General features: G+C 43.7%; 1 protein-coding gene across 2 annotated transcripts in view; it reads left to right on the plus strand.

Annotated features, from left to right (window-relative positions):
• LOC106611072 (signal-induced proliferation-associated 1-like protein 1) overlaps nt 1-16,541 on the plus strand; it is an 83,741-nt gene that overhangs the window by 62,361 nt on the left and 4,839 nt on the right. For both annotated transcript variants that reach the window (XM_014210935.2, XM_014210936.2), the window contains exons 10-14: nt 3,788-4,039; nt 4,135-4,284; nt 4,586-4,725; nt 5,177-5,259; nt 7,367-7,737. In XM_014210935.2, the coding sequence (XP_014066410.2) occupies nt 3,788-4,039; nt 4,135-4,284; nt 4,586-4,725; nt 5,177-5,259; nt 7,367-7,737 (996 nt within the window). The remainder of the gene's footprint in view (nt 1-3,787; nt 4,040-4,134; nt 4,285-4,585; nt 4,726-5,176; nt 5,260-7,366; nt 7,738-16,541) is intronic.

Raw genomic sequence — 16,541 nt, forward strand, 5'->3', positions numbered from 1 at the left:
GTGGCCGGGGACTTTAATGCAGGGAAACTCAAATCAGTTTTACCTAATATCTATCAGTATGTTAAAAGTGCAACCAGAAGGAAAAAAACTCTAGACCACATTTACTCCACACACAGAGACACATACAAAGCCCTCCCTCGCCCTCCATTTTGCAAATCTGACCATAATTCTATCCTCCTGATTCCTGCTTACAAGCAAAAACTAAAGCAGTAAGCACCAGTGACTTGGTCAATAAGAAAGTGGTCCGATGAAGCAGATGCTAAGCACAGGACTGTTTTGCTGTCACAGACTGGAATATGTTCCGGGATTCTTCCGATGGCATTGAGGAGTACACCACATTAGTCACTGGCTTCATCAATAAGTGCATTGATGACGTCGTCCCCACAGTGACTGTACGTACATACCCCAACCAGAAGCCATGGGTTACAGGCAAATTCCACACTGAGCTAAAAGGTAGAGCTGCAGCATTCAAGGAGCGGGACTCTAACCCGGAAGCTTATAAGAAATCCCTCTATGCCCTCCAACGAACCATCAAACAGGCAAAGTGTCAATACAGGACTAAGATTGAATCGTACTACATCGGCTCTGATGCTCGTCGGATGTGGTAGGGCATGCAAACTATTATAGACAACAAAGGGAAGCACAGCCACGAGCTGCCCAGTGTCACGAACCTACCAGATTAACCTCTCTAGGTTATGTGGGACGAAATCGTCCCACCTACTCAACAGCCAGTGGAATCCCGTGGCGCGATATTCAAATACCTTAGAAATGCTATTACTTCAATTTCTCAAACATATGACTATTTTACACCATTTTAAAGACAAGACTCTCGTTAATCTAACCACACTGTCCAATTTCAAAAAGGCTTTACAACGAAAGCAAAACATTAGATTATGTCAGCAGAGTACCCAGCCAGAAATAATCAGACACCCATTTTTCAAGCTAGCATATAATGTCACATAAACCCAAACCACAGCTAAATGCAGCACTAACCTTTGATGATCTTCATCAGATGACACTCATAGGACATTATGTTATACAATACATGCATGTTTTGTTCAATCAAGTTCATATTTATATCAAAAACCAGCTTTTTACATTAGCATGTGACGTTCAGAACTAGCATACCCACCGCAAACTTCCGGTGAATTTACTAAATTACTCACAATAAACGTTCACAAAAAACATAACAATTATTTTAAGAATTATAGATACAGAACTCCTTTATGCAATCGCTATGTCCGATTTTAAAATAGCTTTTCGGCAAAAGCACATTTTGTAATATTCTGAGTAGATAGCTCGCCATCACGGGCTAGCTATTTTGACACCCACCAAGTTTGGCACTCACCAAACTCAGATTTACTATAAGAAACATTGGATTACCTTTGCTGTTCTTCGTCAGAATGCACTCCCAGGACTTCTACTTCAATAACAAATGTTGGTTTGGTTCAAAATAATCCATAGTTATGTTCAAATATCCTCTGTTTTGTTCGTGCGTTCAAGACACTATCCGAAGGGTAACGAAGGGTGACGCGCCCGGCGCGTAACGTGACCAAAAAATTCTAAATATTCCATTACCGTACTTCGAAGCATGTCAACCGCTGTTTAAAATCAATTTTTATGTGATTTTTCTCGTAAAAAAGCAATAATATTCCGACCGGGAAACCCTGTTTTCGTTCAAAGACCGGTCTCATTGTTCTCAGATCGACCACTTACCAAATGCACTACTGTTTTTCAGCCATGGCCTGCAAAGTCATCATTCAACGTTCTGCCGCCTTCTGAGAGCCTATGGGAGCCGTAGGAAGTGCCACGTTACAGCAGAGATCCTCAGTTTTCAATAAAGAGAGTGTAGAAGGCCAAGAAATGGTCAGAGAGGGCACTTCCTGTACAGAATCTTCTCAGGTTTTTACCTGCCATATGAGTTCTGTTATACTCACAGAAACCATTCAAACAGTTTTAGAAACTTTAGGGTGTTTTCTATCCAAATCAAACAATTATATGCATATTCTAGTTTCTGGGCAGTAGTAATAACCAGATTAAATCGGGAACGTTTTTTATCTGGACGTGCAAATACTGCCCCCTACCCTAGAGAGGTTAACTAAATTACTTCGATGCTCGCTTCGAGGCAAGTAACACTGAAACATGCATGAGAGCACCAGCTGTTCCAGACAACTGTGTGATCACGCTCTCCTTAGCCGATGCGAGTAAGACCTTTTAAACAGGTCAACATTCACAAGGCCGCAGGGCCAAACGGATTACCAGGATGTGTACTCCGAGCATGTACTCCGTGACCAACTGGCAAGTGTCTTCACTAACATTTTCAACCTGTCCCTGACTGAGTCTGTAATACCAACATTCAAGAAGACCACCATAGTCCCTGTGCCCAATAACACTAAGGTAACCTGCCTAAATGACTATGGACCTGTAGCACTCACGTCTGTAGCAATGAAGTGCTTTGAAAGGCTGGTCATGGCTCACATCAACACCATTATCCCAGAAACCCTAGACCCACTCCAATTTGCATACCACCCCAACAGATCCACAGATGATGCAATCTCTATTGCACTCAACACTGCCCTTTCCCACCTGGACAAAAGGAACACCAATGTGAGAATCCTATTCATTGACTACAGCTCAGCGTTCAACACCATAGTGCCCTCAAAGCTCGTCACTAAGCTAAGGACCCTGGGACTAAACACCTCCCTCTGCAACTGGATCCTGGACTTCCTGACGGGCCGGCCCAGGTGGTAAGGGTAGGGAACATCACATCCGCCACGCTGACCCTCATCACGGGGGCACCTCAGGGTGTGCTCAGTCCCCTCCTGTACTCCCTGTTCACTCATGACTGCGTGGCCAGGCATGACTCCAACACCATCATCAAGTTTGCCGATGACACAACAGTGGTAGGCCTGATCACCGACAATGATGAGACAGCCTATTGGGAGGAGGTCAGAGACCTGGTCATGTGTTGCCAGGACAACAACCCCTCCCTCAACGTGATCAAGACAAAGGAGATGATCTTGGACTACAGGAAAAGGAGGACCGAGCACGCCCCCATTCTCATTGCCGGGGCTATAGTGGAACAGGTTGAGAGCTTCAAGTTCCTTGGTTTCCACATCACCAACAAACTATCATGGTCCAAAAACACTAAGACAGTCGTGAAGAAGGCACAACAAAGCCTATTCTCCCTCAGGAGACTGAAAAGATTTGGCATGGATCCTCAGATCCTCAAAAGGTTCTACAGCTGCACCATTGAGAGCATCCTGACTGGTTGCATCACTGCCTGGTATGTCAACTGCTTGGCCCCCGAACGCAGGGCACTACTTCCTGCCAAGCTTCCTACCATCCAGGACCTCTATATCAGGCGGTGTCAGAGGCAGAATGCCCTAAAAATTGTCAAAGACTCCAGCCACCCTAGTCATAGATTGTTCTCTCTGGTACCGCATGGCAGACGATACCGGAGCGCCAAATTGAGGTCCAAAAGGCTTCTTAACAGCTTCTTCCCCAAGCCATAAGACTCCTGAACAGCTAATCAAAGGGCTACCCGGACCCCTCTTTTACGCTGCTGCTACTCTCTGTTTATAATCTATGCATAGTCACTTTAAATCTACCTACATGTACAAATTACCTCGACTAACTGGTGCCCGCGCACATTGACTCTGTACCGGTGCCCCCTGTATATAGCCTCGCTTGTTATTTTACTGCTGCTGTTTAATTATTTATTACTTTTATTTTCTATTTTCTTTTTATTTGATTTTATTTGATTTATCTCTGTCTCTTCTCACAGAGGCTGTTCAGAGCTGTACCACATGCCCCTGGTGGACTATAAGAACCACAAGGAGGGGATGCCCTATGAGTTTAAATTCCCCTTCCGCAGCAACAACAACAAGTGGCCCCGCACCTCCTCCAGCCCCCAGAGCCGCACCACAGCGGCCCTGGGGGGGACGCTCATCAAGGCCCCGGCTTCAGACTTCCAGGAGCCGACCGGAGTCATCCCCCGCAGCGTGTCCAGCGATGGGCGCCCTCTCAACCCTAAAAGGTAAGAGAGCCACCCTGGCTAATAATATGATATAGTAGGAAAGATGTACAAGCTTCAAGCTTAGTAGTGGAATCTCTATGCTCTGTATCCCTCAGGTATTCCCCAGGGAATGATAACTATGCCCTGGCTTGTTCCATCGTGATGGGCCGCTCTCCACACACCCGTAAAGCTCCTACCAGCCTCTCCTACATAGACACTGGGAGCGCAGGCCCTAACCACTGGAGACAGAAGTCCATGCCAGATGGGTGAGAGGTCACTCAGGCCAGAACAAACCTGGGCCAATTTATGGCCACATTCAGACCACACCCAGATCATACACAGACCAAAATTCAGATCTAGAAACAGATCGCTGTAGGGTTTCACCTAAATTGCTCTATTTTCAGACTGTAATTACTTCTTTGGGAGTTATCCAATAATAGAAAGGAAATGACTAAATGATATGTTGTCTCGTTGATATGTTATAGTCATCGTGGCAGAGGTACTCCTGTTTTGTTCAATAAATGATGCAGCTAGACATGATGCCGTCTTCTTCCGTCTATTTTCTAGGTTTAACAACAATACCCGCCACTCCCCTGTGTCTGCTGAGCGTCAGGGAGTGGGAGAGGGGTCTAACGGGACTAAGCCTGCCACCGGATGGCCCCGTGCGGTGGAAGAGGAGGTGGCCGACAGGGGGCCTGATAGAGCAGGTAAGAGGACACGCTTTAGAACAGTGTCATTCAAAGTCGCGGTCACGACCCCAGGAACTGCAGTGGGGTCGCCAAAATGATGTTTTTGAGAAAGATAATTTGAAAAATCTAATTGTATTGAGTAAATGTATTTATTGGTTTATTTTCAATTTGATAAGAGATGAAAATGCAATTAAGTTATTTTTTTATTTAAAATTCTAAATGTCCCGATTTTAAGGTTGTGTCATTAGATTTGGCGTGGGGTGGGGGTCACGAGAAAATCTTTGGAAAAAATGGGGTCCCCAGAAATTTGCTGAAAATGTTTGAATACCACTGCTTTAGAAAATGCCAAAGTCATGTCTCTGGTGTTTTGGGTGATGCAGATAATGAGAGTCAGAGACAGGAATAGCTCTCTATGTTACTGGTATTGTTATCTGTGTCTCATTCCTCTGTTTGTTCCTGTCCCTCCCAGACCCAGCTGTATCCAAGGCTGCAGTAACTCGTCTCCAGCAGCAGGAACAGGGGACACACCTGTCTCCCAACAAGAACATCAAGGTGAGGCACCAGGCTCAAATATGACCAAATATGTCTTCTAACATGCTGACCAGACCGCTTGTGCGCGATCAGGACAGGATCAGGACAAGCAGGTTGAAATATCAACTATACTGCTCAAAAAAATAAAGGGGACACTTAAACCACACATCCTAGATCTGAATGAAAGAAATAATCTTATTAAATACTTTTTTCTTTACATAGTTGAATGTGCTGACAACAAAATCACACAAAAATAATCAATGGAAATCCAATTTATCAACCCATGGAGGTCTGGATTTGGAGTCACACTCAAAATTAAAGTGGAAAACCACACTACAGGCTGATCCAACTTTGATGTAATGTCCTTAAAACAAGTCAAAATGAGGCTCAGTAGTGTGTGTGGCCTCCAAGTGCCTGTATGACCTCCCTACAACGCCTGGGCATGCTCCTGATGAGGTGGCGGATGGTCTCCTGAGGGATCTCCTCCCAGACCTGGACTAAAGCATCCGCCAACTCCTGGACAGTCTGTGGTGCAACGTGGCGTTGGTGGATGGAGCGAGACATGATGTCCCAGATGTGCTCAATTGGATTCAGGTCTGGGGAACGGGCGGGCCAGTCCATAGCATCAATGCCTTCCTCTTGCAGGAACTGCTGACACACTCCAGCCACATGAGGTCTAGCATTGTCTTGCATTAGGAGGAACCCAGAGCCAACCGCACCAGCATATGGTCTCACAAGGGGTCTGAGGATCTCATTTCGGTACCTAATGGCAGTCAGGCTACCTCTGGCGAGCACATGGAGGGCTGTGCGGCCCCCCAAAGAAATGCCACCCCACACCATGACTGACCCACCGCCAAACCGGTCATGCTGGAGGATGTTGCAGGCAGCAGAACGTTCTCCACGGCGTCTCCAGACTCTGTCACGTCTGTCACGTGCTCAGTGTGAACCTGCTTTCATCTGTGAAGATGGTGGCGAATTTGCCAATCTTGGTGTTCTCTGGCAAATGCCAAACGTCCTGCACGGTGTTGGGCTGTAAGCACAACCCCCACCTGTGGACGCCGGGCCCTCATACCACCCTCATGGAGTCTGTTTCTGACCGTTTGAGCAGACACATGCACATTTGTGGCCTGCTGGAGGTCATTTTGCAGGGCTCTGGCAGTGCTTCTCCTGCTCCTCCTTGCACAAAGGCGGAGGTAGTGGTCCTGCTGCTGGGTTGTTGCCCTCCTACGGCCTCCTCCACGTCTCCTGATGTACTGGCCTGTCTCCTGGTAGCATCTCCAAGCTCTGGACACTACGCTGACAGACAAAGCAAACCTTCTTGCCACAGCTCGCATTGATGTACCATCCTGGATGAGCTGCACTACCTGAGCCACTTGTGTGGGTTGTAGACTCCGTCTCATGCTACCACTAGAGTGAAAGCGCCGCCAGCATTCATAAGTGACCAAAACATCAGCCAGGAAGCATAGGAACTGAGAAGTGGTCTGTGGTCCCCACCTGCAGAACCACTCCTTTATTGGGGGTGTCTTGCTAATTGCCTATAATTTCCACCTGTTGTCTATTCCATTTGCACAACAGCATGTGAAATTTATTGTCAATCAGTGTTGCTTCCTAAGTGGACAGTTTGATTTCACAGAAGTGTGATTGACTTGGAGTTACATTGTGTTGTTTAAGTGTTCCCTTTATTTTTTGAGCAGTCTATATTAATTTGGGGACAGGTCGAAAAGCAAACATTTATGGCAATTTAGCTAGCTAGCTTGCTGTTGCTAGCTAATTTGTCCTGGGATATAAACATTGGGTTGTTATTTGACCTGAAATGCACAATTACCTGAAATTAATAATTATGTTAATGTATTATTTAAGTTTTTCATTTGTAATACATTTGCAAATAAATCTAAAAATCTGTTTTTGCTTTGTGATTATGGGGTATTGTGTGTAGATTGAGGAGGGAATTTTTTTTTTTTAATCCATTTTAGAATAAGGCTGTAACAAAATTTGGAAAAAGTCAACAGGTCTGAATACTTTCCGACTGCACTAGCTTGGCAATGTAGATTCTTGTCCATGTCAAAGTAGTCTTTATTTACTATGGTCAAACAACCAGGACGTGACTGTAGGGTCTCTGTCTCTACAGGTGGAAGCTTCCTACTCCTCCAGCCAATCAGGCAGCAACACACTGTCCAGTAATGCCTCCAGCTCTGCCCACAGTGATGAAAAGTGGTATGAGATTGGCTCCAGCAGGACAGGGGTACGGCCTGACTCAGAGCTCAACGGCTACCTACAGGGGGCATCCACAGACAGCGGCATCGATGCTACCTCCTACGGGGCCACAGGGTCCGGGGGTTCCAGAGCCAAAGAGCGGCGGGCCCAAGAGACGTCTCCTTCAGCCCCAGACTCCCCCGGCCCCCCAGGGAGCAGCGCATACCCAGCCCAGAGCCCCCTTGTGTTCCCCCCAGCCCCGGACAGTGGCTCTTACACCCTCAGTGATGCTGCGTCCCACTCCAGGTGTGTGTGCCTCCCTGTGCTGTGCTACCCCACATGAAAAAATACTATAGTGTATACTATGGTAGGAATACTATAGTATTCACTGTATTGTTTTTGCTGACTTCACTGTAGTATTCACTGTTTATTTATTTTTTTGAAATTATTGAACCTTTATTTAACTAGGCAAGTCAGTTAAGAACAAAATCTTATTTACAATGATGGCCTACACCGGCCAAACCCGGACAATGCTGGGCCAATTGTGCGCGGCCCTATGGGACTCCCAATCATGGCCGGTTGTGATACAGCCGGAAATCGAACCAGGGTGTCTGTAGTGACGCCTCTAGCACTGAGATTCTTAGTGCCTTAGACCGCTGCGCCACTCGGGAGCCTGTAGTAGTGAATAATGTGGTATTTACTGCATTATACTGTAGTATTTGCAGTTTACTATAGTATAAATACTCTAGTAAAAAAAGTAGTATATACTATAGTATTTATTGTAGTGTTTTTGTATATATTACTGTAGTATTTACTATAGTATTTTTGTTTTATTATCTTTGACATAGAAGTGGAGGTGTTCTCCTCCTGCTCTTTTCTATAACCATAGGGTACACAACCATGTGCCATGTGCCACCACAAATTGGGATATGTGGGAGGGGAATGGGCAGGGTATATGCAAATTAAATACTGTAGTATTTACTATAGTTTTTTTAAAGTGTATTTGCGGACTGTAGTGTTTTTGCTGACATTTCTGTAGTATTTACTACCGTGTTTTTTTGTTGGTGGATAATACTGTAGTATATACTATAGTATTCTACAGTATACTACAACATTCTATACTAAGTACTACACATGATTGAGGGATACTACAGTGCAGTGTTGTGTTCGAGACCACCTAAAGCGAGATCGATTCAAGACCAAGACCGGAGCAAATCGAGTCCGAGTCAAGACTAAGTCCGGAGGGGGGGCGAGACCAAGTCAAGACCGGGAGGGGGACAAGGGGTTCGAGACCGAGTCAAGACCGAGACCAGAAAAATGCGAGTCCAATTCAAGACCATGATTGTAATTTTTTCAAATCCCCACCATAATAAGAGTTCATAATGTCCAGTATTTCTGTGTTCATATTTCAGAACAACATATGGATTCTTTTGACATTCAGAATAGTGAATAAATGCTGCTGGGGGCAAATAGAGCCACTCATTATTATTAACCCAAACACAGTGGGGAACAATGAGGGCCTTCTACGCTTTCAGAGAAAGGGCTAAGGATTTTAAATAATTATTATAATAACATAATAATAATCATAATTATATAATTATTTTCACTAATGTTCTGATTCAATCCCTTCATTTTTTGTTGGAAAGGAAAGGGTTAACACTGAAGAGAAAAAAATATACAATCAGGATTTTTCTTTGCTGGTCTCTGGGGAGATACATTTAGCTAGCTAAGTCAGCCATTGGCTAGGCCATCAGAAGGTAGATAAAGGCATCTGCCATTCAACTGTATTAGGGCAAAATTTTGGAGTGACAGTGGAATCAACCAATCATATTTTGACTTAATGGGTGGGACCGTTTTTACAAAAATGTATGGAAACTTCTGCCTTCTTTAAGGCCAACAGGTCGCTGCGCAATCTGGTGAGTGGAACTGTGTTTTTTATTGCAGCACGCTTGCTGTTGTTAGCCATCTCTTTGAAAATAACTTATGTGTGTGAAACATTGTTGCATTTAAAGTGGAACTGACAGCATTTTAGCAACATGAAATCTTATTCAAATCTGTTCATATACATCCCCCAGGAAGAATATGTCACTTTTTTTAACCATTTTCCTGCAAGCGATCACTTAGATATGGTCACGTTGTCATGAATTCTTAGAATGTTTGGGAATTATGTATACTAAGGCATTTGTGAATATTCTACAGCAATATAGAGTGGGAAAGCGGCTGTGCGTTTGGATAATTAATGGACACAGCAGTAAATAAAATCTAATAAAAGCATCTGTCATGTCCAGGACCGGAGTCTACACAGACCGGTGTGCTATAGACAATCAGAGCTACAGTAGGCCTTTATACAAACAAGCCATTTGCCACATGGGCCTGCCATCATTCACTTTGAACTGGACTGTGTGTTTACAGGCAGTAGGGCCTGTCATCATTCACTTTGAACTGGACTGTGTGTTTACAGGCAGTAAGGCCTGTCATCATTCACTTTGAACTGGACTGTGTGTTTACAGGCAGTAGACCCTGCCATCATTCACTTTGAACTGGACTGTGTGTTTACAGGCAGTAGGGCCTGTCATCATTCACTTTGAACTGGACTGTGTGTTTACAGGCAGTAGACCCTGTCATCATTCACTATGAACTGGACTGTGTGTTTACAGGCAGTAGACCCTGTCATCATTCACTATGAACTGGACTGTGTGTTTACAGGCAGTAGCAACAGCGCGGCTTTAGATCATTAGAACACATTCGTCAAAAGCCACAAAATACACCTGAATGGATTTCTGCAAATATGTTAACCCCACGGGAGTCCTCTTACATTTGTGAACCTTACAGTCCTATTGATCAAACAACCATGAAAAGGTAGGTTCTCTCTCCCTCAGTTATCAATGACAACAAGATCAACAACTAATGCTAGGCAGAGCAAGATGAGATAAAATCTAACGAAGGAACATTAGATAAACCCTCTCAAACTTTTTCAGCTAGTTGGCCGTCAAAATTGCACTGATGAACGATGGGGAATTGTAGCCTTCTCGTCCTTCTGCAGCTTGCCTGCCAATAAATGCTTGTCCCAACGAAGCACCCAAGCGAACTGGCTAAAATTGGCTGGCTTGCTAGCTAGCTACTTCCAGACACAAATGAGAGAACACCTCACTCTGACCATTTTCCTCGACGTAGCAGAGTTGGTTAGGCTGTTTACATGTTATTTAGAACATTCTTGACTAAGTATTACTTTTTTTGCCTACGTTTGCTGACACCGGTCATATTCAGCGGGTGTTGCGCATTCGTAAATTCATCAGTTGCCAGCTAGCAGCGAGGAATTGGCCCAGAAGCAGCCTTCTTGAACTGATTGAATCGGCCCGGAATTGGGTGTCAGACTTGGCCTGGAATCAAAATGAATGACTGCCAAGTACATCAGGCCGTTTCCGTCTACCGGAATTCAGCCGACTTTGCCGGGATCTTACTAGAATCCCCCCCGGAAGCGTCCCGATGAAAATCTAAATAAGTGTATACAAAATGACCCAATTTAGTCATTTTAAATATTACTATTATACATACAAATTATACCATCCACAAAAAAAAACATTTTGTGTCGGAGGAAACACCATACACCTGGTGACCGTGTCAGCGTGCATGCGCCTGGCCCGCCACAGGAGTCACTACAGGGCGATGGGACAAAGACATCCCGGCCGGCCAAACCCTCCCCTAACTCAGACAACGCTGGGCCAATTGTGCGTCGCCTCGTGTATCTCCCAGTCGCGGCTGGCACGGATCTCGAACCAGCATCTGTAGCAATGCAGTTTGTTGCGCCACTCGCGAGGCTCCATCCACAAAGTTTTTAATGCTTATCAATTGCCTTGCACAAAGTATCAAAATACTAAAATACTACACAGGACTCTTAAAGAATTTCATTTAAATGTTAATTGTATTTTTTGATCACAGAAACAATGAGAAAATATGGAAAAATGTATTATGAAATGTTATTTATATAAAGCAGCCTGTGTAATCATCTGCCAGAGAGTTGCCTTGAGCCCCAAGTAATACATTTGGGCCAGATAACTCACACCGGAATCAGCCCGAGCTCAATCCCCGCATCCTAGCCATAAGTAATACTGCCGAAGGCGGCCCAGACACGGGTCACATGACGTCGGCCGAGTCTGACTCCCAGCCGAGTGCCCCGACTCTCAGCCGGAATCGTCCCAGATCCACTGTGCTAGCTGGGTTATTCTGCGCTCGCAGTAGATAGCCAGAGTGAATTTGCGAACGCAAGAGATATGCTAACTGGAAAACAGTCGTTCATATTCTTGCTAGTTAACCAAATGACATCTCTAGCCAAAAAAAAACGATATGAGGGAAAAAAGTCTGTCACTCACCCACTCCTCCAATGGCATGACATAACATCCTCCTAGCAGCTAGCTAGCTAGCTAACAGGCTCTGTGTTTTTAGCTTGCTACATACATAGATACGCTAGTATATTAGCCATGTTATGACAGACTTGTGGTCATCGCCCTTGCTAGTTTGATTGTATTGACATTCCCAGCGTTAGTTACATTTGTTCGTTTTTGTCCGGAATATTGAGTCATTGAAACTGAAACAGTGCATCTCGAATGGAGGCAGCAAACAATGTACCAGGCCAGTTGTGATTTACAACCTGATAGCAATGAAATGTATTGGTGAATTATATTGATCATGCATTGAACTGCATCCATCTATTCTGCCAACAACGCCTTTCATGCTGACCACACCGACCGGCTCGCGCCAGTTCATCTTTCAATCACCCACATGGCTATATGCTCCTAAAAACCAATGAGGAGACGGGAGAGGTGGGACTTGCAGCGCGTCTAGCGTCACAAGTAGAACCAAGTTACGCAGACGCTCGTTGACTTGCGTGAGCGGTGTGGGTGCAATGATTGAATAACATGTATGTGTACATTTATTTTGCAACACTCGCGCACACGCCGCTGGCGGTTTAGTCAGCATGTTAGTGTACGTCATGGAACGTTGAGTCAAATATAACCTATTTTTAAAACCTCTTATGAAGTTGGTTTTGTAGAATAAGAATTTGATATTTTTTATTGATATTATGATCGTCTGTTTGTTTCGTATCTGCAAAGTAGTTAAAATGCTGTCAGTTCTACTTTAAACTTTAGGTCACCAGTTACTTTGTGGGCTAAACATGAAATTATTTTTGCCATGGGAGGTCATAGTTGTACATTTCGATTGGGAAATGCTTAATGGTTGTGTAATTTTATGATTGGGACCTACTGGCTTATTATGTCAGAGTTCATGGACTGCTTCTCTTTTAACATCATACTGTGTGTATGACTGCTGTCTTTCCATCGGCCCTATGCATTTTAGTCATTTAGCAGACGCTCTTATCCAGAGCGACTTACAGTAGTGAATGCTTACATTTCATTTCATGCATTGTTTTTTGTTTTTGTACTGGCCCCCCGTGGGAATCGAACCCACAACCCTGGTGTTGCAAACACCATGCTCTACCAACTGAGCCACAGTGGTGTAGTGGTGCCTGGAGAAGTGGGTATACTCAAATTTTGCCAAAAAGTTCCCAAACAATCTGCCCAGTGAAGGAAAGACACCCTGTGTGAAAAATCGTATGTTTTCCGATGGTTTCCTATAGACTTCAGATTTTCACTCTCAAAATCACACAAAAATATATAAATAGAAAATAGACAAAAAATGTGTGCACAAAACTTTTTTAATACTTGGTTTGATAACCCATTGTTGCCTTAGTTAGCATTTACTGGTAGATATCATAAGTTTAAACGTCTTTCCTACCCTATCAGCTACTGATGTCATTCTTCTTCTTCATGCCAAAACCAGTTGAGAGCAGCACGCTCTTGCTGCCTGCAGATGATATTCCACTGAAACAAGGCTATGTGTGCGGCGCTCGTGAATATATTTCATGTGCTTTGTGATTGTGTAGGCTACTTTGTGCATGATTTCTCAGTTTATGGGGCTCCCGAGTGGCCCCCGAGTGGCACAGCGGTCTAAGGCACTGCAGCTCAGTGCTAGAGGCGTTACTACAGACCCTGGTTCAATTCCAGGCTGTATCACAACCGGCCGTGATTGGGTGTCCCATAGGGCGGTGCACAATTGGCCCAGCGTCGTTTGGCTGGGTTAGGCCGTCATTGTAAATAAGAATTTGTTCTTAACTGACTTGCCTAGTTAAATAAAATGATTATACCTGCATATACCCTCCACTACAACACTGGCCCTTTATGTTTTACAAAAAGTGCACTCTCCTACATCAGTGTGTTGGTATTACGGCTGCTGTCCTTTCAGAATCACAAACTAGTCACACACTGAAGACCTATAGGTTTGCCACTGTACAAACATGTCTATAATAGATATAAAGGCTGTTGAAATAATGTTTCAAGAAAGGAGTCTATATATTTGGCCTGGCGAAGCAGTTTTATGTGCTGACTGAATGGAAGCTGATAATTATGAGATTTTTACTCTGCTGGTCTCGGGAAGAAATTAAGAGTCCTCACTGTCCGGGGGTACAGTGTGTAGTATAGTATACTACAGTTTACTACAGAATTCTATAGTAAGTACTGTAGTATTGTATAAGTAAACTGTAGTAGTTTTTCATGTGGGACACTAGAGTTCTATTACAGTCGACTCTTTATGCAGCCAATACATTTCCTCTCACGTATCAATGTTTCATTAAGCAGACAGTAATGCTTTGTAGTCCTTGTATATCCCTTATTGTCCCAGATGGAAAACTCCCAAGCCTTGCGGTTTGGTGGTGAGAGGTAGCAAGCAGCAACCTGCTGTATGTGTGTCTGTGTGTGTGTGTGTGTGCGCACATGTGTGTGTGTGTATCTGAGTGTGTGTGTGTTTGTGTGTGTGTGTGTGTGTGCGCTGCGTGCTTGTTTGTGTGTGAGCCAGGTTCTCACAGAGAGAAAGAGAGCGCTTGAAACACTGAGGAATGCTGAATGTGAGAGCTCAGCACTGTTAACACTCCTAAACCACTGTGCCTTTGAGTGAACAGAGGCTTTCCTCCTCTCCTCAGCCTCTCCTCTGTGGCTCTGAAATAACTCCAGCACCACCAGACTAGTGACTGTTTTATTGTACACACAGCATGTCTGAGGAGGGAGACGCTCGCTTTCATGTCAAACTGGGAGAAATGTTGTTTGAAATGTTAAAATGGAAGAAGTCCAAGGACACTCTGTCCTATTTCTTTTTCTTCATGAATTTAAATTCTCATCTCAAGATGTGGAGACATCGGAGATGTAGTGTGTGGGGAAAAGTAGTCAGAATTACCATATGTTTTTGAAATATTGTACAGAAATGTGTTCGTAGATGAGTGCACATTACAGAAATGTGTTCGTAGATGAGTGCACATTACAGAAATGTGTTCGTAGATGAGTGCACATTACAGAAATGTGTTCGTAGATGAGTGCACATTACAGAAATGTGTTCGTAGATGAGTGCACATTACAGAAATGTGTTCGTAGATGAGTGCACATTACAGAAATGTGTTCGTAGATGAGTGCACATTACAGAAATGTGTTCGTAGATGAGTGCACATTACAGAAATGTGTTCGTAGATGAGTGCACATTACAGAAATGTGTTCGTAGATGAGTGCACATTACAGAAATGTGTTCGTAGATGAGTGCACATTACAGAAATGTGTTCGTAGATGAGTGCACATTACAGAAATGTGTTCGTAGATGAGTGCACATTACAGAAATGTGTTCGTAGATGAGTGCACATTACAGAAATGTGTTCGTAGATGAGTGCACATTACAGAAATGTGTTCGTAGATGAGTGCACATTACAGAAATGTGTTCGTAGATGAGTGCACATTACAGAAATGTGTTCGTAGATGAGTGCACATTACAGAAATGTGTTCGTAGATGAGTGCACATTACAGAAATGTGTTCGTAGATGAGTGCACATTACAGAAATGTGTTCGTAGATGAGTGCACATTACAGAAATGTGTTCGTAGATGAGTGCACATTACAGAAATGTGTTCGTAGATGAGTGCACATTACAGAAATGTGTTCGTAGATGAGTGCACATTACAGAAATGTGTTCGTAGATGAGTGCACATTACAGAAATGTGTTCGTAGATGAGTGCACATTACAGAAATGTGTTCGTAGATGAGTGCACATTACAGAAATGTGTTCGTAGATGAGTGCACATTACAGAAATGTGTTCGTAGATGAGTGCACATTACAGAAATGTGTTCGTAGATGAGTGCACATTACAGAAATGTGTTCGTAGATGAGTGCACATTACAGAAATGTGTTCGTAGATGAGTGCACATTACAGAAATGTGTTCGTAGATGAGTGCACATTACAGAAATGTGTTCGTAGATGAGTGCACATTACAGAAATGTGTTCGTAGATGAGTGCACATTACAGAAATGTGTTCGTAGATGAGTGCACATTACAGAAATGTGTTCGTAGATGAGTGCACATTACAGAAATGTGTTCGTAGATGAGTGCACATTACAGAAATGTGTTCGTAGATGAGTGCACATTACAGAAATGTGTTCGTAGATGAGTGCACATTACAGAAATGTGTTCGTAGATGAGTGCACATTACAGAAATGTGTTCGTAGATGAGTGCACATTACAGAAATGTGTTCGTAGATGAGTGCACATTACAGAAATGTGTTCGTAGATGAGTGCACATTACAGAAATGTGTTCGTAGATGAGTGCACATTACAGAAATGTGTTCGTAGATGAGTGCACATTACAGAAATGTGTTCGTAGATGAGTGCACATTACAGAAATGTGTTCGTAGATGAGTGCACATTACAGAAATGTGTTCGTAGATGAGTGCACATTACAGAAATGTGTTCGTAGATGAGTGCACATTACAGAAATGTGTTCGTAGATGAGTGCACATTACAGAAATGTGTTCGTAGATGAGTGCACATTACAGAAATGTGTTCGTAGATGAGTGCACATTACAGAAATGTGTTCGTAGATGAGTGCACATTACAGAAATGTGTTCGTAGATGAGTGCACATTACAGAAATGTGTTCGTAGATGAGTGCACATTACAGAAATGTGTTCGTAGATGAGTGCACATTACAGAAATGTGTTCGTAGATGAGTGCACATTACAGAAA

Source organism: Salmo salar, chromosome ssa09, assembly GCF_905237065.1.
Source record: "Salmo salar chromosome ssa09, Ssal_v3.1, whole genome shotgun sequence".
Classification (NCBI taxonomy): domain Eukaryota; kingdom Metazoa; phylum Chordata; class Actinopteri; order Salmoniformes; family Salmonidae; genus Salmo; species Salmo salar.